Consider the following 27,427-nt stretch of genomic DNA (forward strand, 5'->3'; position numbering starts at 1 on the left):
GGAGCTGGTCTACACGTGCTTTTGAACAAGACAATTAAGTGGGTGTAGAAAATAATGTTGTTTCTGCTATGCTGTTTGGGGAAATGGTCAGATGTAGATAGTGGATGTATAATAGGATCAAAAGAGAGAAAAGGCAGGGGGTGGGGGTGTATTGAATTGGTCTTTAGCCATGGAGCTGTCATTTATGTTTTGCTCTATTATTTTCCTATATTCACAAATTGTTGCTTCTGGGCTTTGAGTTAGCTAAGTAGCTTGGTTGCTTTTTCTGCTTTTCCTATTTGTATTTGGGTTTAGCACCCCTTGTGCTCCTTATATGAATTGGTTGCCTTCCAAAAAAGAACTAGCTGATTATGGACAAGAGCAGCTAATGAGACCTATAGTTCCTAATCAATTAGAAGAAAGCAGAAGTTTAGTACTTGCAAAGTATTGCAACTTAATGATATATTCTTCTAGACTGAATAATTTGCATTATAGTGCAAATGCAAACATTCAAGCTTTTTTTTGGGTCGCTGATTCATTAATAAAAACGGACCAAGTCCAGAATACACGGGGCACTGGGCCCAAAATGGAATTACGCGTGATAGGCAAAGCAATTAGTGAACACAGTCACATGCCTTCTGCATTCCAAAGACGTCTAGCTGACAAGGGGAGAAATCAAAAAAGGGGAAAGTGAGTGGGATTGGAACCAGGGGTAGTCTTGAAAGCAAGAGACAAACTAACTGTCGTTACCAACTACTACACCATCTATACATAACTATTATAAAAAAAAACCAAAAGACATTAACTCCTCCTTGTCCAAACTGCATTTGCTGTTGACATAGCTGCTTGAGCAAGCTCATGCGCATGAGAGTTCCTTTCCCTTGGAGTCCAACAGAATCTACAATTCCTGAAATTCAATTTGATACTTTGGATGTCCTGCAGAATGGGTTTGATTGACCAATCTCCTCTGTTTTTGCAGATGCTCTCCACTAGGCCTTTGCAGTCAGATTCCACCATGAGGGATTCCAAGTTCAAGTTCAGAGCAATAATCAAGGCCTCCCTTGCTGCAAGTGCCTCCGCCATGAGGGGGGAAGCGGCAGAAATTCTCCTTGCATGTGAGAGAAGAATGGATCCACTGGCATCTCTGATAATTACTGCAACAACTCCTCTATTTGTAGCTTGGGAGAACGCTGCATCCACATTCAATTTAAGATATCCCTCAAGCGGAGGAATCCATCTTCGTAGGTCAGATCCTCTTTCATTATGGGTCCTCACTTCTGGTTGATTTTGGGCTAGGGGGCCTTCATTAATTAAAGTTTAGATCTTGAAACTTGTGGCAATGGGGTTTGGGACTCTTATTTGGAAATAACTATCATTCCTTTCCTTCCAAATCCCCCAAGCAATCAACGCTAGTATCCTCATACCAACTGGGAAGAAATCCTTTTGAGGTCGAAGTCTATCTGCAATATCAAGTAGCCACTTACTAAAGGAAAGCTCTAAATCAATACTTGGCAGAACCTGCAATTGGGAGGCGAACCATATGGGTCTCGTCCAAGGGCACTGGGTCAGAGCATGGAGGATAGTTTCTGAGGCTTGATTGCACAAGGTACAGTTCTGGTGATTTGCAACTCTTCTCTTGTATAGTGCAGCTCTAACAGGGAGAGCTTCATTGCAGCACTTCCAGAGAAACACTTTGACTTTCTTTGAGATGTTCACTTTCCATATTACTTTCCAGAGAGGGTTATCACCTTGGGTAGTCAGTTGATCCTGTCCTTGTTCTGCATATTTGGTAGAGTGGGCCACTTGATACCCTGTTTTACAGAGTACAAACCATCCTTTGAATGAGGCCAGCAGAATTGGTCATCTTCTTCCATTACTCTCAGGGGAATTTGAATAGCCTGGTTTGCCAATTGTCTCCCTAGATGGGAGCTTAACTTTCTGATATCCCACTGGATTTGCTCTGCTAGCATAAGCGAATCTACTGTCTGTTCTGGATTGCCTCCTGGTGGAAGTTGGATTATGGAGGGACCCAGCCACTTATCCTTCCAAACTTTGATGTCTTTTCCATTCCCCACCAACCATCTGCCCTCTGCTCTTAGGAAGTCCCTTCCCTGGAGGATACTATGCCAGCCCCAAGACCCTCCTCTCTTCTTCTGGGCTTTTAGAATATCAGAATTTGGGAAATATAAGCCTTTTAGAATCTGAACCCATAAGGCTTGCGGGTTCTGAATAGCCTTCGAAACTTGTTTGCTCAACAACGAAGTGTTCATGACTGTAAAATCCTTGAATCCTAGCCCTCCTCGTCCTTTAGCTTTAGAGATAGATTTCCAGTCTTTCCAATGGATCCCTCTTTCTTTACCTAGTCTTCTCCACCCGAAGCGGGCTATCTGAGAAGAGATTGATTGACAGAAATTAATTGGGAACCTGATAATAGCCATAGCGTAGGAAGCAATGGCTTGAAGAACTGATTTGATTAGAACTTCCTTCCCGGCTTGATTCAAAAGCTTTTCCTTCCAACCATCGATCTTGTCTAAGACTCTTAGTTTAATCCAATTAAGCGCGCTGCTCATGGACCTCCCCCATTCTGCTGGGAGTCCGAGGTATTTCCCTGGAGAATCCCAAGCTGCCATCCTCAGAATTTGTGTAACTTCATTTCTGGTGTTGGGTCCGTTCCCTTTACTGAAAATAATTCTTGACTTTTCCAAGCTAATCCTTTGTCCCGTAGTTGTAGTGAAAGCGTTCAGGGTGGCTACAATCTAAAAAGCCTCTTCCTTGGTTGCTTCTGCAAATAGTAGAGCATCATCTGCACAAAGAAGATGGGAGAGGGTAGGACAATTAGAGTTAAGTTGTAGCCCCTTCAGGTTCCCCTCCAAATGTGATTTTTCCAGTAGACATGAAATAGTTTCCAATGTGAGCACAAAGAGATAGGGGGACAGGGGGTCCCCCTGACGAAGTCCTCTTTTGGGGAGGACCCTGGCACTAGTCTCACCATTGATCTTAAATCTGTAGGTAGCACCCATTACACAAGCCATGATTCTGTCAATCCACTTCTCATTAAAACCGAACACCTCAAGACAACCACAGATATAGTCCCATTCTAGCCTATCATAGGCTTTGTTCATATCAAGCTTGATGGCCATTGCTTCCTTTTCCTTGTGTTTAGCAGATTTCAGTGCATGGAAAACCTCATGAGCCACTATAATGTTATCCTGAATTTGCCTCCCGCTTATAAAAGCACTCTGAGTTGGTGATATTAAGCCATCCAAGTGAGGTTTGAGCCTTGAGACCATAATTTTTGTAATAATCTTATACATAAAATTACAACAACTAATCGACCTTAGTTGGCCAATCTTCTCTGGTTTCTCCACTTTAGGCACCAACGCCACTAGTGTTTCATTAATGAACTCTGGTAAAGTACCTTCACTAAAGAAGAGCTGGATAGCTGCACACACATCTGACTTGATAGCTTGCCAATGTTGCTTATAAAAAAGATCGTTTAACCCGTCAGGTCCTGGAGCTTTTAGTTCCCCTAGTGAGTCAATTGTTCTTTTGATTTCTTCCTCTGTGATCTGGTCATGTATGCTGTCATTACATTCCTCTAACACTCTTCATGGGATAACTGCACATCCTTGGGACAAATCCCTTGGGCCTGTTGAAGTAAAGAGGTCCCTGTAGAACAACTCCACTGCTTTGAGGATGCTCTCGGTTCCTTCAACCCAATTGTCACTGTCATCCTTGATTTTAAGGATCTTGTTTCTTTCTCTACGTTGTACAGTGGAAGCGTGGAAAAATTTAGAGTTTTTATCACTCCATCTAAGCCATTTCACTCTAGACCGCTGTCCCCAATATTTTTCCTCCTGTTGCCATAGAGCCATAATCTGTTTCTGAATTTCATGCATATCTGCTAGATTCTGTCTACTATTTGTACTGTTAGCTAACAATTCCATCTTCTTTTTCAGGGCTCTTATCTCCTTGTCCGCATTTTTGAAAGTGGTTTGGCTCCACTTCTTGAGGTTCTTGCTACTGGATTTGATTCTGGTTCTTAGGCTATCCCAAACTGGTTGTTCTGGATTCTGGTTCTGCCAGCTTTTGTCCACAACCTCCTTGCACTCTGGGCGGTCACCCCAGAATGCTTCATATTTAAAAGGAACAGGTGAGCTGCCTTTTGGATTAGTAGAAATAATAATTGAGCAATGGTCTGAACTCACTGGTGAAGAGGCAAGAAAATCTGCATGAGGAAATTGTCTTCTCCACTCCCAATTTGCCAAGGCCCTATCAATTTTGTCCTTAATAGCCACATTTTGTCTAGTACCTCCAAACCAAGTGAACTTGCAGCCACTTAGGTCCAGGTCCATAAGAGCAGTACTGTGTAAGAATTCTCTAAATAAAGCCATTCTATTTGGGTGAGTTGGTCTAAGCCCCTGCTTCTCATGAGGGTGTAGCACCTCATTGAAGTCTCTAACACAGCACCAGGGCCTATTATGAGCTGTTTGGAGACCCTGAAGTTCCCCCCATTGACGGCGCCTTGCTGCAAATTCAGGGTTGCAATAAAAGAAGGTGTGAGTCCAGGAGAAGCAATCTAGCTTATGTCTTTAAATGATAAGTTTGTTTGTTGGCCTTTTTTGTTTTTTTGGCCCAATGTAAATTCTGTAATCTCTATCCAAAAACCATCTCCTATCCGTCATCCCTAATTGGCCCAATAACTTTTATTTCATATGTTATATTTTTGTGTGACTTTACTTGTCATTTACATCCAATATTGTGCATAACAGCAATCATATATAGGGTGTAGCCATTACAAACTGGAAAACTATCCAATTAATCTCCACACCGAAAATGATATGCATAAACATCAATAGAAAATAATTACAATTAGTAACTACGTCATTATAGTATTATATATATATATATCAATACTCATCTAAACTCAATCATAATAATTAATAGTTAATTCAAATGAAAATTCCCCGTGCATCGCACAGGTAAACGGGCTAAATACTAGTGATATTGAATCAATATAGGGTGCGAACATATCAAAATCAATCATTCAAAAGAAGCTCTATTGTGAAAGGTGTAGCAAAATAAAGTAGGAAGAAAGCATAGCAGTACCCTAATCTGATAGATTATTTCTCGTAATCTCGTCTTTACCACTTTCCTATAGCAAGAAATAACACGTTACATGCATATATATCTTATATAAGACCGTGTTTGGATAGCAGTTGATATTCCCTCAGCACGAATCCTATACTCCCTTACACCGCAAAAGCATCTCTTAATCAAAAGCAGATTCCTGCTATTTTTCAACGTGGCCCACGCCCTTTATGCGATTCGATTCTCCCAATAATATCTCACATAATCAAACAGAGTGGTAGCTAGCGAACAACCGTTTCACTCTGTTTTGTGTGCGTGAGAGAGAAATATTTTTGGCCATGGCTGCTGAAACTAAAAGCGTTGTTGTTGAGTCCACTCTAAAGAGGCAAAAAGATGATGAAGAAAATGGAGTCTCCATTGGTAATCACTCAGATGGTAATGGTTTATCATCAGTGATTCCGGGTTGGTTCTCTGAAATTAGCCCAATGTGGCCTGGTTAGTTCTTTTCATTCATTTCCTCTTCTTTACACAATGACTTTTTTGCATGTAGGTTGTATTTGCCCCTAAACTTTTATTCATTTCAGCGTTTGGCTTTGTCTGAAAGATTCGAATTTTGTTATCTGTGTTATTTTTCATGTTTCATGTTAAATTTCTCCCTTTTTTTCAACTTTTATTTCTGTTTCTATTTATACTTCTGCTCTACAATTACCAACCTCATGTTCGGGAAACTTGTTTGAAAACCAAGGTGAAGCCAAAATCATGGTGAATGGTAGCAAAAGCTAAGGGAAATTGCTTTTGTCCACCATGATTTCGGCTTCACTGTTGTTTTCTTCGAACAAGTCACCAAACATGCACCAAAGTTGCTTAACATCTCCCTGTCATGTACCTGCATGTGTGTTCTTAGATATGCACCAAAGTTGCTTTACAATTCCTCTCAAGGAGCAATTGATTTTGCTATGATTGTTATTTGCAACTTTTTTTTCTACTTCCTGGTATCTGCCTGCATGGTTTGTGGAATTCTACTTTTGTGTGCTTTTATTTTGACTTATGAACGTGTGCTAGCTCACTCTGGTGCTTAGCTATTCTGGTGATATTTTGACCCAAATTGATCATCACTAAAGAGCGTGCTAATATAAAAATTTATGAGAACACAGGAATTTCACTTTGAAATGTGCTGGAATGAATTCCTATAGAAAGTTGAGATGCTATTTAACACCCTATCTTTCAATAGTTTTGCTTGTTTGGTTTCAAACAAGTGAAAGATGGATGCATAGAAAAAGAAAATATACATTCTTGTCATTCAATTTTGATGCATATTTATTTACGTAAAAAGGCTTGTAAATATAGGGGCATGAACAAGAACAAATACCTCATAAACTTAAGTAGGCGTTTATTGGCTTATCAAAAAAAAATGTAGGCAATTATTAAAGGATCTAATCTGTGTCCTCTCAAGGATTTCTTTTGTTCCCCTTTAAATCACAAATCACCTGTTACCGTTTTTGGGATTGAATCTCGCCAGTTGTTTTGCTTCATTCCTCCTTTTTTTTCTGAATTTATGAGATTTCAGAACTCAGTTTTCCATAACTTAAATGAAGCTATTATGATTCCTAGTTTGATCAGTAAAGATCACACATACCAGGGAAAAAATCTTTTTCATTTTCTTATGTTCTTATCTCTTTGAATTCATATCAATCATTGGATCATTATTGTCTGATTGTCTATGTGTATATTTTTTCATTTAAGTTACATATTGTTTATCAGTTACAAAAGTAGATCTTCAATTGATTTTTTATCTGCAATGAATGTCTTTGAGTTCATCTAATAGCATTTTGTATAAGCTAAAGTATTGGTAAATCTTTAGAAATATTTGCACATGGTATTGTCTTTCGGAAAATAGGACTATGAAAGAGACTCGTCATGGCTCTCTCCACTTGCTTCAGACATATCTAAACATATCAAATATGTTGTTCTTGTTTTCATAAGACAAACTAGTAGGATCAGTACTTGAAATTCAATCATAAATCATGAAATATACTTGATGAAATCTAATCCAAGTTAGGCCTAGTAAGAGACATGGGCATGAAACATGACACTGTCTTAGGCTTGTTTATTATCAATGACCAGGAAAATAGATAAGTCTCTGATTACCCCATTTATCATTATTCTGAAGAACAACAACATAAGCTTGGACTGTATCCACTTGAAAGTTGAAAAACCATATATCTGTGTACAGTTCAAAACTTAATGCTTGTATTAAAAATTTAGTAGCAGACATAGATTGTGTTCTGCACAAATTGAAGACATGTTGTTGGAAACCCCAACCTCAAGCCACTGAAACAGAGGAAATAAACAGAGAAAATAATAGTGATTGCTTATTAATGGACTTTGGAACGATTACAGAAAGGGAATGATTCCCAGGATTCTGCTCAGAGCTAAGCTCCTATAGGAAGCTAGAGCTTCCTATTCATATCTCTAAAACAGAATAATCCCAGGTGCCCCTCAACCTCTCTCTCACCCTCCTTAAATTAGGGAACTATTACAATCACTCTCTCTTACCATTCTGTTAGGTGGTTACTCACTATTCCCTATCTTGCCCCTTCTAGAATAGACTCGCCAAACCTTGGGTCCCTTAGACACTTGTTGGGCTAGATGATCCTGTGAGCCTAAGCCCATGTCACCGGTCCTAACACATGTTGTGCTTGCTTTGTATTGAACATGAAATTGAGACCACTTGTACAGATATAAGGCTAATAAGTTCTGGAAGTAGCTAATAAATTTTTACAAAATCTAAAGAATTGGTATATCCTTAGAAATATTTGCACATAGTAATATGTTTAATGAATAAAATTCATGAGTTTTTGGACTCATCTTTTGTAATAAATACTCATGAATAAAAATCGTATTGTAATTTCGCAGGAGAGGCTCACTCCTTGAAGGTAGAAAAGATTTTGTTTCAAGGGAAGTCTGATTACCAGAAAGTCATGGTCTTCCAGGTACATGATATATTCCAGTAAATTTTGCATTTCCAAATACATTTTTTTCTATTTTTCCATGTCCACCTCAATATTTTCAATGCATTGCTATGATGTCTTTTGCAGTCATCAACGTATGGCAAGGTTCTTGTTTTGGATGGTGTTATTCAGCTAACAGAAAGGGACGAATGTGCTTACCAAGAAATGATGACTCATCTTGCTCTTTGCTCTATTCCAAACCCCAAAAAGGTCTTATACTTCTATGCGTCCAGGAAATTTTAGTATATATTTAGATTGCATCTTAGTCAGTGAATTTATTCAACTTTTCTCACTGCAATTTTCTTGATTAGGTTTTGGTTATCGGTGGAGGTGATGGAGGGATCCTACGGGAAATATCACGTCATTCTTCAGTTGAAAAGATAGACATTTGTGAAATTGACAAAATGGTAGTTGATGTGAGTAAGGAACACAAAAAATTTAACTCTGTTCTTTCTAGTCTGTTACCAAAGATGAATTATTTTACTAGCAAGCTATTATGTTCCATGCATGTAGTTCTATTTTTTTCTCCAACTGTTCTTGAATTTAGTTTCTCTTCTACTAAAGGAAATTGGTTATTGACTTATTGCTGTTCTGTTGTTTTGCAGTTGGTCTAAAAACTTTTTTCTCTATTGCTCAAAGACTTTGGGAGAAATATATGCCCACTCTAAAATTTTAGGTCTCTCTTCTTTGCAGGTCTCCAAACAGTTTTTCCCTGATGTTGCAGTAGGGTTTGATGATCAACGTGTGACACTTCGCATCGGTGATGGTATGATCAGCTACGCTAATTTTTCCCTTAAATATTTGATGATCAATCAAGAGAAGCTATACCCATCTCATGATAGCTTTTCTCACAATGGTGTAGGAGTTGCATTTTTGAAGGAAGCTCCAGAAGGATCTTATGATGCAGTTATAGTGGATTCATCTGACCCTATTGGTATGCTAAATCTGTAATAAAATTGAAGTGATATAAGGACTTTTGTTAAAGGGATGACACTATTGGTATACTTTAGGTCCTGCTCAGGAGCTTTTTGAGAAGCCCTTTTTCGAGTTGGTTGCAAAGGCTCTTCGTCCAGGAGGAGTTATTTGTACTCAGGCAGAAAGTATATGGCTTCATATGCATATCATTGAGGACATTGTGGCTAATTGTCGTCAGATTTTTAAAGGCTCTGTCAACTATGCTTGGACTACAGTTCCTACATACCCAAGGTAAGTTACTTCAAATTGTTTTTTGCGCTTCTTGTGGAGGGATGGCGAGAAATTATGATTATCCAAGTTTATGTTGGTTTTGCTTTTTCATTTTAGTGGGATGATTGGTTTTATGCTTTGCTCAACTGAGGGACCTCCTGTTGATTTCAAGCATCCAGTGAATCCCATAGATGAAAAAGAGTGTCAGAAATCCGTACGACCACTTAAATTTTACAACTCTGAGGTGAGACCCTCCAATCATCCTTAAAATTTAGTTGTGTAACTTCAGAATTGATTATGTTTTAACGCATAAGCATCTAGCTGTTGTGTCAAGTAGATCCAATTATTGACTCATGAAATCAAATTTACCTATACTGCCTGCCAAACATCATTTCAACGTGTTAGGAATGATTCTAACCAAGTAAAATTGATTCTATAGAATTAATTCTGCTTTTAGGCAGTGTTCTTCTACTTGCATTCTCCTCCTTTCATTGCAGGACTTCCAATTCTTATATTCATCCTTTGGTTTATACTTATATGTTATATCCTTTTATTCTAGATCCATACTGCAGCTTTCTGTTTGCCATCATTTGCGAAGAGAAAGATTGGTTCTGAAGCTACTTAAGCAGATATTCAAGAGCGACTATTGTTGGAAGTCTGTCATTCATCCTTACAGGATTGCTCATCAATCTATGAACCACACAATAAGAGTTTGGATTTTATATTGAAGATTAATAAATTACAAGAATGAATTTTGTATTTCTCTAACAGAGAATGATTTACTTTGATTAATTTTGTATTTCATTGACTGAGTAACAACTCATATACCAAGAACTGGAAACAAATAAAAGATTATCCAAATTTTGAAAGGCAAAATGGACGTTCACTAACAAGATTTGTTCATATAGTAAAAACTGATATGAATGATTTGTTATGATATTGGTCCCCCACTCCCCCTCAAGTTGAAGGGTGGGCATTATCAACTTCCTACTTGGATAAATGATGGTGAAAATGTTTGAAACCCAAGGCTTTATATTTTTTTTTTAGCCAGCACATATTTGGTAGATAGACGAGTGTTAGCAACACTTAACACTGACTTTAACACTTTATTTACAACACTCTTTCATTTAAAGGTTGAAATTCATGTGGACCTCATTAAATTGGGAGTGGGACCAAATTTTTAGTGGACCTCTCATGAATTTTAACCGATCAATGAGAGAGTGTTGGAAAGAAAGTGTTAAAATGAGTACTACTAGCACTCCACATGGTAGATATGTTGCTCGTAACAATCTTGTCAGATTGTTGATGCTGCAAAATGAAGTTGCAATCCACCTACTTTGGTTTTGTTTATTGTGCTCGTAAAAATTGGTTTAGCCCTTTTCTGAAGTGAAACTTTGTTATCACAAAAAAGTGTTATTTGAAATAACCACATGGACAAAAGATGGTTCAGTTTCATCTGAAATCTTGGCACAGATCTAAACTACGATTTACTGAAAAGAAAATTGTGTCTTCTATAAAAAATTTCAACAATATAACAAAATCAAAAGATCTGTATAATACATACTCCAACAGTGTAAACATTACACAAGTGTGTTCTTACAAATTACAATGCATGTCTGGACTTATATAAAATGATAAAAGATCAATATAGTTTTCATTCAGAAACCACTTTGACATCTTTGCCTAATTCCTCATCCGTTTTCTTTTCCAAGCTTCTCTCCTTGCAATCATGGAAATAGATCATGAAGACGACCCATTTCAGTGGATTTACCAAGCAGAATAGGCCAACTTGTATGTAAAATCCAGACCAAGTTCCTTGTTCTCCAATAAGATGATGGCATGAAAGCCTCAAAAGATGTCCCCATGAAAAGAAAATCAGCATCAGAAAAAGCCCACGCCTGTGACAGCCTCTGCTAAAATAAACTGAAAGTGCCAATGCATCAACTCCATATACCCTTTCCAGTACTGAGATTACAAGACTCATGTTCCACATCGCGCTCCATTCCAAACACGTCCTTAAGACCTTTGCAAATACCAAGCTGCAAATTACAAAAAACAACATGTAACAACTCAAGTCCTTCAAGAAAACATGGTAATTTATCACTATCCATAGTAATCCTAGCTGGTGAGTCGTTGTCAAGAACAAAACATAGATGGATGTGACAAACGTGCCCCTCAAGTTTGATAGGTCAAGGGGTTTCTGAAATATTATCTCCTTGAGATTGAGAGTTACTTTCTTCTCTTCTGAATATTGTTGCTTTGAAGCCAAATCTATAGTGAAAATGGCAGAGCCAAGCTCGAAGAGATGCAAAGGCACCATGTAAATAAATCCAAGGTGAATCAACTTCAAGACATAATCCATATTGAATATTCTCATAATAGAATCTGGATTGAAGCCGTGATGGTATAGGGAATGAGCATGCGGTTGGTTGAGAATAAGAGAGGTTTCAAGTAGAATTTCTTGGAGGTGAATTTCAAAGTAAAGCATGATAAAAAGGAGAGGAAGAGAAGTGAGAAATGTGAAGATGATGAAGTTGAGGTTTCTGAAATAGATCATAACAGCTTCCCTGAGGACATCAGAAACCTCAAGCTTCTTCTGCTTCTGATTCAGCTTAGCTTTATTGCCTTCAATCTCCATGTCTCTTCTTCAGTTTCAAGAACAATATTGACACAATTAATTGGTGAAGTTTAGCACTGATGGAGTTTTCCCTTGTTTCTCCTTTAGTGGAAGGAGAGAATAGGGAGAAGACTTGACTGCTGACTTAGTAGTCTTCTTTCCAGCAAAGTGAGTGGCTATCATTTGATTAATTACCATTACCCTTACGAATATTTTATGGTCACACTTTGACTTTTACACACCATAAACTAGAGCTAAGATCCACACAATGAAGGACAAGTAAGTAAATGAATATTTAGAGTTTAAACTAGTTTTTCAGATTTAATAATAAAATACAAAAACATAGAACAAAAAATATAGTAAACATGTGCAGTGGACAAGCAGATTACAAGTAGAGGGTGTACCACATAAATTCTGACTGTACACATGAAAAAGTGGTCGTAATTCAAGTGAGGAATATAACCGTCTATTTTCTTAAATTAAGAGATATTTTTCTGACTTTACCCCACAAGGAATTAAAACCCAATCTTGCTCATTTTATTGGAATCAAAAGCACATTTAGTTCAAAAAATACCCAATAACAACTACAATGATGGATTGTGAATGTGGTTAAACGATGAAATTTTTTGTTGCAAAAGTTGGTTGGGTCGCGACCATGGCAAAAAGTCTATCAACAAACATGTGTGATTGGATGCAAGTTAACCTAAAGTAAAAGTATTTTTTCTCAACTCATATAAAGGTTTGTTCATTTTTTTGTCATGCTAATATCATTTGCATTACTACCAATAATTATCTAAACATAGCCACATGTCAAACAACTCTGATGAAAGTGTGGAACTACAAATATATGTTACTAATTAAGAATAAAATAGAGGGTGAATGGTCACTTTCGTCCCTATTGTTTCACGCGTCGGACATTTTAGTCCCTATTATATGAAAATGTTGCCCATAGTCCCTAATGTTGCAAATCGTCAATCACGTTGGTCCCTGCCTCTGCTACCGTTAGTGAACATTAAGAGGAAGGGTGATTTGGCACGTTAAGTACCCCAGAAGACTTGGCACGTGGATTTAAATGTTGGGAAATTTTTGGAAAACATAGAAGCTTCAATTTAGTCCCCGGCCAAAATCTCCAAATCTGAAAAGTTTCAATCTCCATCATTCTTCCTCCTCTCTCCCACCACCAAGACCATACAACCTAAATCAAAATCCAACTTTTAACAACCCGGATTTTTGAGTCTAATAAAGACGATGCAGTGGCAGAGGAGGGCGAAGAAGGCACCGTCTTGGCACCAGGACCTTAGCGGGTTCATGGGTTGCTACAATTTGGGGCTGGGTCGAAATCACGTCGGTTGCCACGTTTCCTAAGAGGTGCGATGGCTTCATGGATCTGGACGAATATATGTGTAGAAAGGGGATGGAGTGGGTGGGTTTCAGAAATTGGATTGTGTTACTAGGTTTTTGAGAGCACAAATTTTGTGGGTTTTGTTACAAGAAAAATGAAGGAGCTTGGGTTGTTGTTCACAGCCAAGAGGGAAAAGGGGAAGATGAAGATGGGTTTGGTGGTAAGTGGCGATGACTGGTAGTGGGAGGAAGGATGAGATATTGTTATTTCCTCTCACATTTGATTCTTCCCATTCTCAATTTTCCATCTTCGATTCTCACCTTGTCTGTATCTTTGGTTTATATTTTGAGTTTTTTTTTTTATATTTTCGTGGAAAATTCAATCCTTTTGTCTCTTCCATCAATTTCATTGTCCGTGATCATCATTTTAACATCTGGGTGAGTGTTTCTTCTGAAAAAACTCAAATGGTCTTCTGGGTTTGATCCAACAAGCATAAAAAATCAACATTTAACATTTTCTTTTCTAGTTATGGTACAGTGAATTTGATTTGCAAAATTTTGATGATTTGCGCAATGTAATTTGAGACCTTGAATGATTATTGGAAACAAGGTTGAAAGTGTAGAGGAAGTACAAGAGAGTAACGTAGAGGATTAGCCATAGCATTAGCTTGGGTGGGAGTGAGGAGGAAGAAGATGATGGAGAAACTGAAACTTTTCAGATTTGGGAATTTTGGCCGGGAACTAAATTGAAGCTTCTATGTTTTCCAAAAAAATTCCCCAACAATTAATCCACGTGGCAAGTCCACTGTGGCACTTAACGTGCCAAATCACCATTTATGTTAATGTTCACTAACGGTAGCAGAGGCAGGGACCAACATGATTGACGATTTGCAACATTAGGGACTACATGCGACATTTTCATAGAATAAGGACTAAAATACCCGACGCGTGAAACAATAGGGACGAAAGTGACCATTCACCCTAAAATAGACGTGAAAATGTTAGAAAAATGATGGAAATGCCAAATATTTTAAAATTTTACACATGGCCGTATCACATAAACTCTGGCCAGACACATGACAAAGTGGTCGAAGCTTTGATTCGGGCAAAGACTAAAACAATGTTCTTTTCCTAAAGCAATGATGTTTTACCAACTTTACTCTAGCATGTAGGGATGAAAATAGGTTGGCTAATCTGCATCAGGCTCAGATCAAACTAAATTTTTAAATAGATAAAGTCTAACTTTTCTTAGAGGCCCATGTAGTTTTTTTAAAGTGGTAAGGCCCATGTAGTTATAAAAGACTAAGTTCATACCATTTAAAAAGTCATATTAACCTAACATGCTAGCCTATTTAAATATATTTAATTTAATGTAAATAGATTTTACCATTGCTATTATTTTTAAGTTAGAAATGTATCATAATATCTATACTTATTAACATTTTATATATTTAAGCAAAAAAAATTCAACATAAATGAGTTGACTTATATAATGATTTAAATAATATAATTCTATTTAGAAATAAATTTATGGAATATTTAAATACTTTAATGTGAAATATTATTTTAAATAGACTCTTAGACCCTAAAATATCTAACCGTCTTACTTGCTTTCATCTCTACCTAGTAGTTTATAATATTGTTAATTTGTGTATAGAAAGATTTTTTTTTTGAGCATCTCCTATGCAAGGTTCTTAGTTCTTATTTTTGAGTTAAAAACTAAGAACTTTACCATTGGAGATGCTGACATGGAGTTCTTAGTTCTTAAAAATAAGAACTCAGTTTTTATATAACGAGTTTTACTTTTTGAGTTCTTAGCTTAAAATATTAATTATTTCTCTCTCATCCAAATTACTTTATTACTTTATGAGTTTTGTTTTTTACTTTATGAAAATAAAGAGTATAAATAATGTGGTTGGTGGCACCAAATTAATAGTGGTAAGAACTAAAAACTAAGAACTCATGGTTGGAGCAAAATTGCTTGAGAGTTGCTTAAGCACATGTGGCAATATGAGCCCACATGAATAATGTTAAGAACTAAGAAATTAAAACTAGCATTAGAGATGCTTTTAGTATATATTTAACCCTCAAGCCTGTAAGTTTGATAGTGTCTTTACATATAAGTTTGTTACTAAACATAAAAGTCTTATTGTGAAATATACATTGAAATAGGCGACTACGCGGTCAGGGTTTTGGGCTGGCCAAGGTAGGATTGGAAAAAAAGTTTTATGAAATATAACGGGCCACACTAATGCCTTAAGATTTTTAAAGGGCCTATTTAAGCATATTCTCACCCCTACTAGTGAGGAATAAAAACCAAATTTTATAAAAACCAATTTTCACTCATTTTACAGAGACAAAAACTTGCTTAACCTTTAAAATAATAAGCAACGAGTATATTGAAGGAATGTGAAGATGGTTAAGTGGTGAATTTTTTTGTTTTTAAATAGATAGGCTCGGCCTATCATGTTGAGATGTTGTAAGTAGAGAACTTGTTGGGTAGTCTGGGAACAACTTTCATGTAAAAGGGTTAAAATCAGCCCCTGTCCTTGTGATTAATTCAATTTGGCTTATAAAGAAAAACAGGGTAAAAACATACATTACTCTTAAATCACTTTCAATCTAATCTAACATACATATATTATCATCATAGATGCCTATAGATGCCTATACATACATATTCAATCTAATCCTTACCAATCTATGATGTTTTTGACTTTTATAACCAGTTCTGTAAAATAGTAAAAGGCAAGCAATAGATGCCTATATCATCATTAATACTACATCATGAACAAATTTGTAGATTTCCACAGCAAACTGGCGATAGGTGAATCTATACAGATCAAGCTCATACTTGGTGGTTACTACGGCGCACTTGATGCTGGTTTTAGTGCATTTCGTCCACGACTTGACAGCGACGCAGGCCCCAAAATGACCTAGGTTTCAGTTTTCTGTTTGTGGCCGTGAAAAGCCACCCCATATGGGTTTCACATGCAGCACAGTTAGCAACTGTCCATGAATACCTGCCAAAAGTAGAGATTGCCTGGCATTAGCTTCTTAAAAGAACCCCAAAAATAGTATTTGGAAGTTCTACATAATGCAGCCTTAATTTGAGAAGTTTTTTTTTCTGGTACTCCTTTATTTGAGAAGATGCAAAATGAAATTCATGGTTAATCCTCGCATATCCATTGCCTAGATCATGGTAGATGTTATTCTTTTAGTTTCCTAGAATATCCCTTCCCTTAATAAGTTCGAGAAATCTATTGGATATGGTGGTCACACACAACCAGTGCGGCAAGAATCAAGCGTACAACAACTTGATCACTCCTATACCACAATATTATACAGATTATCCAAAAAGCTGAACCTATTCAACACCCAAAAGTGTACTTATAATCACAAAAACAGAAAGCCAAAAAAGTACATAAAATAAAGATGTAGTAACAGCAATGTAGGTTTATATGCAGTAACGCAAACATCCAAAACAAAGTTTTAGTATGACTTGTGTTACTATAAGCTTGGGTTCATGGGGAACCTTAATACTAATAACATACCAACCATTTAAAAAATACTAAAAAATTATATTACTATGCAAATTACAAGTACTTACAAATTATGAAATTCAATGGTAGATATGTTGCAATGTATATAGTTTTTCATGAAATTGAGTCTATAGTAGTCCAACTGTATTTGCGGTGTAAGAATTTTTCATTAAATCAGAAAGAAAGAAAGAGAAAAGAAAGCCAGATAGCTACTGCATGTTCCCCTGAAATAACCTCATTGAAGAAATAATGAGCCGCATTCTACAAAGAAGCTTCAAAAAAACCCTATCTCTTATAAGCTTATACCCAAATACGTTTGTAGAAAGAATCTGGCATATCATTCTAATAAACTATTCCACAAGCCTATAATAAAAGTTACACCTAGGGTGGTTCATCACCTTCTCCATCATCCCAACTTTTATTCTTTGATATAGTTTCCATAAACAGTTGTGGTTATTGATTTTGTTCCTAATCATGAGAGACTTCGATTATACATCCAGTGTTCATATATTAGTACAATTCATTTGATTACAACCAATACAAAACAACTATTTCTTACATTCAAGTTTCATAATTGGGCTTTTATCATAGTGATACTTTCTCTCCATTTACAAAAATGACCTTATTGACCTTTCCTTACCCATGGATGTCTGGTGATTTTGGCCTCTAGTCTTCTACTTTAGTAATGTATCAGAGATGCATTCCTTCATGGTGACTTAGTAGAGGAAATTAAAATAAAGTAACCACTTGGGTCTATTGCTCAACGAGAGTCAAATTACTTTTGTTTGCAGGAAACTTAAGGCTTTATGTCTTAAATAGAGCCCTTGTGCACTCTGCAGCAAATTAAACCCTTTTGCAGACACTCTTTCACCGAATAAGGTATCTATCGTGTTGTCTAGGTAGATGACACTATTATTACAGAAGAGGATAATGATGGCATCAAACACCTCAAACAACAATTGTTCAACACTTTTAGACCAAGGACTTCGGATGACTGCAATACTTTTTTGGGATTGAAGAAGCTCAATTCTAAAAAAAATGCTTTTGATAATTTAGAGGTGAACAGGATGTCAGATCATATGTAAATTATATTCCTATAGAGCCCCATGTCAAGATATCGTCCATATTAGGGTCAAATTACTTTTGTTTGCAGGAAACTTAAGGCTTTATGTCTTAAATAGAGCCCTTGTGCACTCTGCAGCAAATTAAACCCTTTTGCAGACACTCTTTCACCGAATAAGGTATCTATCGTGTTGTCTAGGTAGATGACACTATTATTACAGAAGAGGATAATGATGGCATCAAACACCTCAAACAACAATTGTTCAACACTTTTAGACCAAGGACTTCAGATGACTGCAATACTTTTTTGGGATTGAAGAAGCTCAATTCTAAAACAAATGCTTTTGATAATTTAGAGGTGAACAGGATGTCAGATCATATGTAAATTATATTCCTATAGAGCCCCATGTCAAGATTTTTCCATATTAGGGCCCAATTTACACCTGAGATATTGAAGACTAGGCAGAAGTAAACTATCCTACTATGATCATGTTTGGCATATCATTTGTTGTAAGTTCCCTGAGTAAATTTCTTAACTCTCTTTGTAACAGCCATTGGGATGCAACTTTCCAAGTAGAACGATATATGAAAAGGTTCTCCTAAAAGAGGGTTACTCAATATATATGGAGGCCATATTAATATTTTGCTCACAAAAATGTTGATTGGGCTGGCTGCTCAAGTGTGGACAGCAGAGTTTTGGGAAAAAAAAAGAAGCAACACATTATTGCTAGCGAACTAAACACAGAGATTGATGGTTCATTTTATCCATGAGAAGGTTCGTTTTGTAATGCCCAGCTGGTAAATATTGCTACTAAGTCATAATGTGGCACCAGCATAAAGGTGAGTGTTGAGATTTCCTTAATTTGACTAGTCATATTTATGTAACTTTTTAATAGCTAAAAATAGCTTATTAAATCCCTAACACTAGGGAATTCAATTTTGTATTAATGTATCATAAATCGAAAAGGTGAAGTGTCAATCTCTCGAGCAATTTCAGTTTCATCTCAATTAAATTTTCTAGTCTTTCCAATGTAAATAGAGAGAAGTAATTGTTCAAACTACAAAACATCCATAGGAAATGAAAATGCACAGAAACTTACCCAGGAAACCAGCTGTATTTTGTATCAGCTACTCCAGTGAGAGCTAATCCATTTGTCTTGAAGAGAGTCATTATCTCATGCACATATCCACTTTGATTCACATAGGCACCAAGAGGACCCTCACTAGACATCACCAACATATCACTTCGCTTTGCAATTATAATCTAGATATTTTAAAATATTGCAAAAGAAAATTAATTAATATCTGCACTTGATTTAAGATGAAAAAGAATAATATTACTCCCAAATTGTTGCTACATATAATGAAATAAACTGAATAGTATTATGGGGCATTGGTATGATGATGGTTACCTGGCAGATTTTGCATCGAACAAGATTAATGCTCTCTAGTAATTCAATTTCCCTACGCAATCTATATGAGATACAATCAATATCCAAAAGCTCCTGCCTTGTTGACTCAGAGACAGGTATTTTACTGGCAATATAAAAGGATAAAACATCAGGCTTCTTAACAAGACCATCCATGCTAGGTGCCCCAACAATTTGCTTCCACATACCTTCAGATTATGAACACTACTATTAGATTGAACTGCGATTAGCATTTTTGGATAGCTTCACAAAGAGAAACAAATTCAGATATTTTACATGCATGAATTCTCCATGAGAATTAGAATTCTCCAATTCTCCATGAGAATTCTCCATTTAGATCAGTTTTTTAGTTTTAAAATCTTACTGACTAACCAGCATGCAGAAAAGAAAACTAGACTTAATACAACTTCAAATAGTGATATTATTACAAAGTATGTACACAAAAAAGTGTAAACATTGAAGAAATGGCTTCTAAAGAGCTGGAAAATGCAAAAAAAAGAATACCTGCAGCCTTTTGCGCAAGCCAATAGGAATCAAACATCTGATATACCCAATGGGGCCAGAATGCTCTTGAAATTCTATGTGATGAGTAGGGGTCAATATTTTTACAAGAGCTATTAAGCCTGTATCTTATGGACGGCTGTTTTCCAGAAGTAGAACAGTTCCCAATTCTAGAATCTAGATTTTCAGCATCTTTATTATGGTCAGATAGCAATGATATTAAGGCGTCAGAGTCATTTAAATTTGATATAATTTCCTGATCTGACTCATACATGAATTTATCATCACTGCTGCTTGTGGATTCGTCCATCAAGTCATGCTCATAACTGGAACCAGTGACTGATTGATGGATTCTCCTTTCCATTAGTGAAATCTCACTCTCATAGCTCTCTTCTGAATCATTTCCCCCATTTTCGAAAACATGTACTTCAACAGGAGAATCCCTTGAAAGCAAGGTGGCATGGTTACGAGGTAAATTACTTAAAGGTGTTAATTTCCCAAAAGCATCCCTTGGAGTTCTTGATGGCATGTCTTCCTCGATAATTTGGATCTCTCCATATGGCTAAGAAGAACCATCAAAACCAAACAAAGAAAAGATAAAGAGACATAGAATCATCAATCTTTACTAACATAGCCAATTCTTATGAAGAAAGATATTAAAACAATTAACAAAAGGAAAAACATGTTAATATTCTAACCACTCCTTCCACATCAATCCAAGACCGTCTCAAGTGAAAGCGTTGCTGTCCACGAGTAACCACATTCAGTGAACCATCCTCTAGATGCCCATATTGTCGAATCTGTAAAGATAAGTTTAGCAATACAATCGGATTGATGTGTTCATTCAGACTATAGTTTGAAAAGTATAAATCATAAATACAGATGATCTCTTTTATGATTTTGTCCACCACCCTTGGGTCCGGGTTAAACGTGGTAGGTGTGCTCATTGCTGCATGGCAAAATTAGAATTTGCATCAACAAATAAGATGCAGGTAAGAAACTAATTCAACTCTGCACATCCTGAACTGCACTGGACAGGTTTTGAAGAAATGTATGTCACAAGTGACAAACTTACCAGCATAAATTTTCTGGAGCATAAGGGATAGTAATGCAACCCAAGAATTTTTAGATTTAGGTTTGCATGTAAAAGGAAAATATAATTTTGAGACATAATTTTTACTGAAGAGTGATGGCTATTTTGTTCACGATAAGATTCAATGTTCTACATATCGAAGTATGAAACTAGAAAATGGAGAAAGACATCAATTTCTGAGTAAAGTGGTCATAAGGGTTGGGTGGGATGGAGAGTGAAGGGTCCCGGGTTCGAACCACCGGACCACCGGAGAAAATGGGTCAACGAACAAACATGAACAGTGCACTGCAGAACAATACCATGATGAACAGACCACCATAGATTCAATGAAGCGTCTGAGGTCAAGATGCGGAAGAAGTGCCCACTGAAATCAGGAGCTATTATGATTGAGTTCCAAATTTTGAGGAACTCAACAGCAGAATAGTGATGGCACAGTCATGGAGGATGATACTGCTCAGATACCATGTTGAAATTATAGGATTTACTCTTTTAGTTTATGAAGAGAGAAATTGGAAGTATTCTAAATAATCATTGATACTTAATTAATTATTGATTCAGAAGTACAATATTTATAGACTAGATTTTTAGAGGTTTCCTAGTCAACTACTAACTCTAAACAATAAAATCTTATCTTACCCTATATCTATCATAACATAATCATAACAATCTAAATTCTAATTCTAATTTCTAACAAATCATATCCTAAAAAATCGACTCAACAAGATATATCCTATAATAGATATCTCTTAAGAGATATCTCAACAAGGTGTTTCGAGACATACCTGCGATATTTTGTAGTTGAACACAACCACAGTTGTGTGTTATTTGGCTACCATGGGAAGAACTTTGATATAATACAAAGTACCAAAGTTCTATAAACACTAGTCCTTTTGAGGGGGTGTATGGAAGGAGGCCTCCTAGTATGTTAAGGTTTGTTCCGAAGGAAGTCAGAGTAGCAAAAGTTTCTGGACAGAGATGAAGCTTTATGACAGTTCAAATATCACTTACTCAAAGCACAAAACCAGATGCAGAAATATGCCAATTGCATAGGCGTGAGGTGAGATAAACTACGACGTCGGAGATTTTGGTATTTCTGAAAGTGATGCTTCACGGACAGCAATCCGTGGCAACGGATTAATCATAAGTTAGCACCTCGTTATTATAGCATGTTGCTCATTGTAGAGAAGTTAGGGGAAGTATCTTATAGATTGAAAGTATATCCAGTACTTCATGTATCACAATTATTAAATCAGTGACTAATCAAACAATGGAGGCAGTGCTGCCTGCAGGTTTGGAGGTAGAGATTAATGAGCAATTGTTACGATATATTAGGGGTGCCTATATAAATAGGCTTAGGCCTTGTAGAATAGTTATGTTGTGATTGATATCCTGTAATGGAACCCTTCTTTCCCCTGTTTCTCTATTCTTTCTCTGATTCTATCTTCTTCTTTTTCCCTATCTCTAATTCTATCCCTAACATTGGTATCAGAGCACCGATCCGGTGCACCTGAACCAGAGAAAAGAAAAGAAAATGGAAGCTTGGTGGGAAAAATTTGAAAGCATGTGTGAATCCTGGACCCGGGAGTGTGAGGAACGACGCAGGTTCTGGGCGGAGCGTGACGCCGCACATGAGCGATACCTGGCGGAGCAAGCGGCGAGGTACGAGGCGAAAGCGGCGGCGGCGATTGCTTTGGCCGAAGAAAAACTCGCAGTGGAGGCTGAAAGAGAAGCCACTGCGGAGGTCAAGCGAGCAGCGACAACCACCGCTGAGGCGGAGCGCGCAATGACGGTGAAGGAAGAGAAGGATGGAATCTTCATCTTCCAGAAGCCACATATTGGGTCGTCAATGGTCGTTCCCATGAACACAGGAACGCTCATCTTCGTCAAGAAGCTGCGAAGTGTCTCTTCAATGGCCAACCGGCCACCGGCGAAGCCGCCGGATTCGGTGGAACGGGAAGCGGTAGCCACTGAGCACAGAAAGACAGTGAAGGAGAAGCCGCAGATCGGGTCATCAACGGCGAGGGGGATCTTGAACGAATCCACCGTTCTTCCAGTAATAGACACTGTTCTTCTCCAAATCGACGTCGTTCTTCCCCAAATTGATGTCATTCTTCCCCAAGTCGACGATTTAGGGTTCAAGGGCGGCGATTGGTCCCATTACGGCAGTGTTCATGGTGATTGTGGTGGTGATTCAACGATTGACGGAGCAAGAAGGCCTCCACGGAAGCCTCCAGATTCGTTCTTTTGCAGCGGCGACCTGTGCTTCTTGGTCGCAGATTCTTGGCGACTGGTCCTCTGTGTTTTGATCGATCTTTTCCAAATTGATGATCTAGGGGTCAGCGAATGGTTCCAGTTGAGTAATTCAAGGCTCCTCGGCGACGATTCGCCTCAGTACGGCGGCGACGTTGGGCTCGGCGGTGTTGTTTTGTCTCAGGTTGAGGAGTTCGCGTCTGGTAGAGGAAGAAGACCTCCACGGCAGCCACCAGATTTCTTGCTTTGCGGTGAGGACCTTTGCTTCTTGACCGGCGACCCTTGCAAGATTGTGATGGCGAGGAGGCCACCGGCGAAGCCACCAGATGTGGCGGTGGGTCTGATTCCGTGGTGGGGGCAACTTGATACTGCGGCATGGTGCAAGCCGTGCAAGCGTGGAAGAGGACTTCGCAGGGACATGGCACAAGTGAGAGGGAAAATGCTGGCCCCCTCTTTCCCATGGGAATGGGCCAAGCCCAATTCGTTCAAAGCAGTTGGGCCTTGCAGAAAAAAAAAAAAGTGCTACATGGGTGGACATAAATTTCTTTGGGCCATTCATTTGTGGAAGTTTTTTTTTCATTTCATTGTTGCTTCGAGTCCGTGTGTTACATTCTCTTGTTTCTTCATGTGGTTTGGTTGTATTTTGTTCTTTTTAGTGTTTGGATTTTGATGAGTTTCCTTGAGGACAAGGAAAATTTTTAGGGGAGGGATATGTTACGATATATTAGGGGTGCCTATATAAATAGGCTTAGGCCTTGTAGAATAGTTATGTTGTGATTGATATCCTGTAATGGAACCCTTCTTTCCCCTGTTTCTCTATTCTTTCTCTGATTCTATCTTCTTCTTTTTCCCTATCTCTAATTCTATCCCTAACAGCAATATGTTCCAGGGACAGTCTTGGCCAGGTGAACAGCAACCAAGCATGGGGAAGAGGTTCAACAGCTACTGATTCATTGGAAAAGGAAGCTAATGGAGGAGGTTGCTTGGGAAGATGAGTTCTTAATTTGAAGTAAATTTCCTATCTTTAGTCTTGAGGACAAGTTCTAGAAGAATTAACAGTATTAAGACTAGTAATACTGGTCCATCAGTGAGCCAAATTAGTGAGCCCAAGGTTTGTCGAGTTTATACTAGAAGGAATAAGGAGGCACGAGGGTGAGAAGATTAGTTATATATAGGAAGAGACAAAAACAGAGCAGTTACCGAAGAAAATAGAAAGGGAGGCTCTCAGTTCTAGGAATTGAGAGTTTATTTCCTTTCTGTTATTTTTACATATGTTTCATTTCCAGAAAATACACAATTCGCTTTTCATTATATTTGTCTTCCGATCCATTTATTACCATTATATGTTGGCTATGACATGTATCAATGCAAGTGTAAGAATTCAGGATGAATATTTATAATAAATAGCACATCAATTGAGAGGAAATACCTCTGCAGTCGTCCCCGTGCTTGCTGATTTCATGTTACCATTTCTAGTATCCCTGTAAACTCGAATCTAGAAGGAACATATACAAGTGTATCATTTTTTTTTTATGAGAAAAACTAAAAGAGACTGTTCAGTGTTCACCTACCACAGCAATGGTGTAAGGAATGTCAATTTGATTCAAAGCTCGCTTAACAGCAGCCACGAAACTGGATTCAATAATTCTCAGAGGAAGAGTAGCACCGGGAAAGAGTACAACCCCTGAATATTGCAAATATTAGTCTCTGTTCTTCCTATAAGTCACAACTCACAATAACAAATTTTCACTTTTTAAAGAAGCAAATAATTTGACATTTTTTTAAGAACTCATTCAATAATAATTTAATAGAATAAAGATCCAGAATAAAATGGGCAAAAGCACCCTGACAATGTGACAGAACGAAAAGGATTAGGACACCGAAAACCCCATCATATGAGAGAAAGAAGGAATATAAAGAAAAGAGGCCAGGGGAAAAACAAATACAAACATAGATGATATAATAAGCAACTCAAAATTAGACTACCATGACATTAAGAAATTGAACCTATTTTAGAGAAGAAGCCGCTCTACTTTCATACAGAATATTATTAAATTGTATAAGCATAACCCTAAAAGCATAATGTATGCTCTCCTTTCCATAATTAGACTAGTTTCTTAAAACATCTGACTAATTCATAAAAGCATGTCTATTAAAGCAGGAAGGCAAAAAAAAAAAAAATCAATTTTGATAAACACATTACAAAATCAAAACCACCAGGATACTTCAAATCCATGTAGAATGATATACCTTCAAGACAGAAAAGTGGCAGGTTCAATACAGCACCACCATCCAACAAAGTTGCCTTGTGGTGCGTGTCTTCAACATCTAGACATGCAGGTGTCACATTGTATCAAACAATCCAATTGAAAACCAATTTATCGTAGAAATGAACATATACAACTAAATAAGTTCAACAAACAAATGCCTACCACCAAGGTATGTATGTAAGGATACTATAGGAGTATTGTAAATGAGTTCACTGGCCGCCGGTGCGCTGTCATAGCCACTACAGGTATTGTAAACAGCATTTACAGAATACTGTCAGTACTGCACACACAACAAAAATAATAAACTTAAATTGGTCTAAATAATTTGACTTATGCTCCATCAAATAACAGCCCTCACTTCTTTTCATATTTGAGAAAAAAATAAACATAGATTGTGCATAGCATTCTAGCATTTCGTTGTAAGGCAAAAATGTAAGCGAATTTTCAGGTTTAGTTCAACAAAATCAAAAACTATGACAGCTAAATCAAACTAAACACAGGAAAATCTAGAAAATCATAGACGTGGAGATAAATTTGGGAAATTACGCAGGATTACGGTGGTGGTGATCGTCGTCGGAAGAGTCATGGAGATCGTCGACTTCTTCGACCTGCAACTCCTCGAGATCGAGCTCGCGAATCTGCTCGATTTGGTATCTCTCCCTCTCGAGGATTCTTCTGTCGTCTTCTTCCATTTTCCAGTGCTAGTGCTAGGGTATGGTTGTGTCCGAAGCGAGAGGAACGAATGAATGAAAAATGTAGCAACGAACCAAACGAAGCTCTATGTTTTCATGTCGATTGCAATCTCAATATGCTATCAGAACTGCTATTTGACGCTGTTAAAAAAAAAACTGCTATTTGACACGACTGGCCACCGGGCAAACAATAGTTGATAATAATTTCCTTTTAACTGCTTGGGAGTATCTACTTTCAAGAAATTTTTTTATTCCTATAGGCAAATTTTAATAAATTAATTTCTCCTCCCGATTCGAACCCGGACTCTTCACCCGTTATCATATTCAACCCTTATGTCTATAGCTCTTACCACTTGAGCTCTCACCATTTGTTCCTATATACATGTCTACTTAGTTTTTCAAGAGAACATTGGTGTTTTTCCTAATAATGCTTTTGTGGGAGCAATAAATGAAAAGATAAAACACATTTTAAAGGGTAAAATAGGAAAACAACTTATACTTTTCTGAAAATTAATAAAATTAATTGCAGTCCTTAATATATGTATTTTTTCTCTCTCTGAAAAGTTAAATAGGAATGAAAGTAGTAAAATATATAATAAATGAAAGAGAAAACAATGGCTTCACTACATTTTGCAATTATCCATTGTTATGTGTTAACATTCTATCAAACCAACGTTCAAAAAATATTCTATAAAATCACTCTTATACAGTAAAATAATTGATTATTTAATTAACTATATAGCTGATGGATAAGACATAATAAAAGTGTGATGTATAAGCTACATGAAAATATTTAATCAATCGTCACTACATTTCCACCACCATAACCCCCACCATTTCCACCACCACAACTCCCCACCATTGCCACCACCACCCTCCACCTTCGCCACCACCAGCGTCACCATTAACACCGCCTCCACCACTACCTCCCATCACTGCCACCACCCAGCTGGTGCATTGTTGTGCATTGTCTAGTCGTGTTAAATAGTGGTTTTGTCCTTTTGAAGTAGACCATTTTTCTTGTTCTAACGATATTGATCGTTTCTATCTCCATCTATATATCTATATACTTTAGAAAAGAGGTTCACTAGGAGCCTCAATTAGATGACGTGGCGCTCCCATGCAAACACTCATTCCCTACTTATTCTCTCCTATGTGTCAACGCCTCCTTCAATCTGAGCCATTTAATGACGTTTCATTCTCTCAATCATTTTGAGTTTGTGGTCCACCATTCTCTAGCTATTTAATATTCATTAAAACCGTTCGTAATGGTTGTTTAATTTTTTTAAAATTTGCCCATAAATGCTGTTTAATTTTTTTAAAAAAAAAACCACTCACCATGATGGCTGTTTAATTTTTTTTA

General features: G+C 37.3%; 3 protein-coding genes across 3 annotated transcripts; 1 reads left to right on the forward strand and 2 right to left on the reverse strand.

Moving 5' to 3' along the window:
• Positions 1–5,237: 5,237 nt before the first annotated feature.
• Positions 5,238–10,160, forward strand: LOC130713827 (spermidine synthase 2). The gene is made up of 9 exons (XM_057563639.1): positions 5,238–5,565; positions 7,987–8,063; positions 8,169–8,291; positions 8,393–8,497; positions 8,775–8,847; positions 8,944–9,015; positions 9,092–9,287; positions 9,384–9,510; positions 9,826–10,160. Exons 1-9 carry the CDS (start codon positions 5,409–5,411, stop codon positions 9,889–9,891), a joined length of 996 nt encoding a protein of 331 aa, XP_057419622.1. The 5' UTR covers positions 5,238–5,408; the 3' UTR covers positions 9,892–10,160.
• A 638-nt stretch (positions 10,161–10,798) lies between these two features.
• On the reverse strand, positions 10,799–12,042 carry LOC130713828 (uncharacterized). Its single transcript, XM_057563640.1, has one exon. The coding sequence runs from the start codon at positions 11,902–11,904 to the stop codon at positions 10,921–10,923; it is 984 nt and encodes a 327-aa protein (XP_057419623.1). The 5' UTR covers positions 11,905–12,042; the 3' UTR covers positions 10,799–10,920.
• Positions 12,043–15,812: 3,770 nt separating this feature from the next.
• Positions 15,813–26,245, reverse strand: LOC130711964 (uncharacterized). Its single transcript, XM_057561770.1, has 10 exons — positions 25,919–26,245; positions 25,535–25,611; positions 25,353–25,430; positions 24,674–24,786; positions 24,532–24,597; positions 20,458–20,559; positions 19,763–20,321; positions 19,241–19,446; positions 18,929–19,092; positions 15,813–16,247 (listed from the first exon to the last, which is right to left on the reverse strand). The coding sequence occupies exons 1-10, from the start codon at positions 26,062–26,064 to the stop codon at positions 16,112–16,114; spliced, it is 1,647 nt and encodes a 548-aa protein (XP_057417753.1). The 5' UTR covers positions 26,065–26,245; the 3' UTR covers positions 15,813–16,111.
• Positions 26,246–27,427: the final 1,182 nt, after the last annotated feature.

Source organism: Lotus japonicus, chromosome 4 (assembly GCF_012489685.1).
Source record: "Lotus japonicus ecotype B-129 chromosome 4, LjGifu_v1.2".
Lineage (NCBI taxonomy): Eukaryota > Viridiplantae > Streptophyta > Magnoliopsida > Fabales > Fabaceae > Lotus > Lotus japonicus.

Coding starts and splice junctions, on each gene's coding strand:
- LOC130713827 (XM_057563639.1), top strand. CDS start 5,409: ATGGCTGCTGAAACTAAAAGCGTTGTTGTTGAGTCCACTCTAAAGAGG. Junction 5,566..7,986: donor AATTAGCCCAATGTGGCCTG/GTTAGTTCTTTT, acceptor GTAATTTCGCAG/GAGAGGCTCACTCCTTGAAG. Junction 9,288..9,383: donor ACAGTTCCTACATACCCAAG/GTAAGTTACTTC, acceptor TTTTCATTTTAG/TGGGATGATTGGTTTTATGC.
- LOC130713828 (XM_057563640.1), bottom strand. CDS start 11,904: ATGGAGATTGAAGGCAATAAAGCTAAGCTGAATCAGAAGCAGAAGAAG.
- LOC130711964 (XM_057561770.1), bottom strand. CDS start 26,064: ATGGAAGAAGACGACAGAAGAATCCTCGAGAGGGAGAGATACCAAATC. Junction 25,431..25,534: donor CTTACATACATACCTTGGTG/GTAGGCATTTGT, acceptor CTGCATGTCTAG/ATGTTGAAGACACGCACCAC. Junction 20,560..24,531: donor GCACGGGGACGACTGCAGAG/GTATTTCCTCTC, acceptor TTATCTTTACAG/ATTCGACAATATGGGCATCT.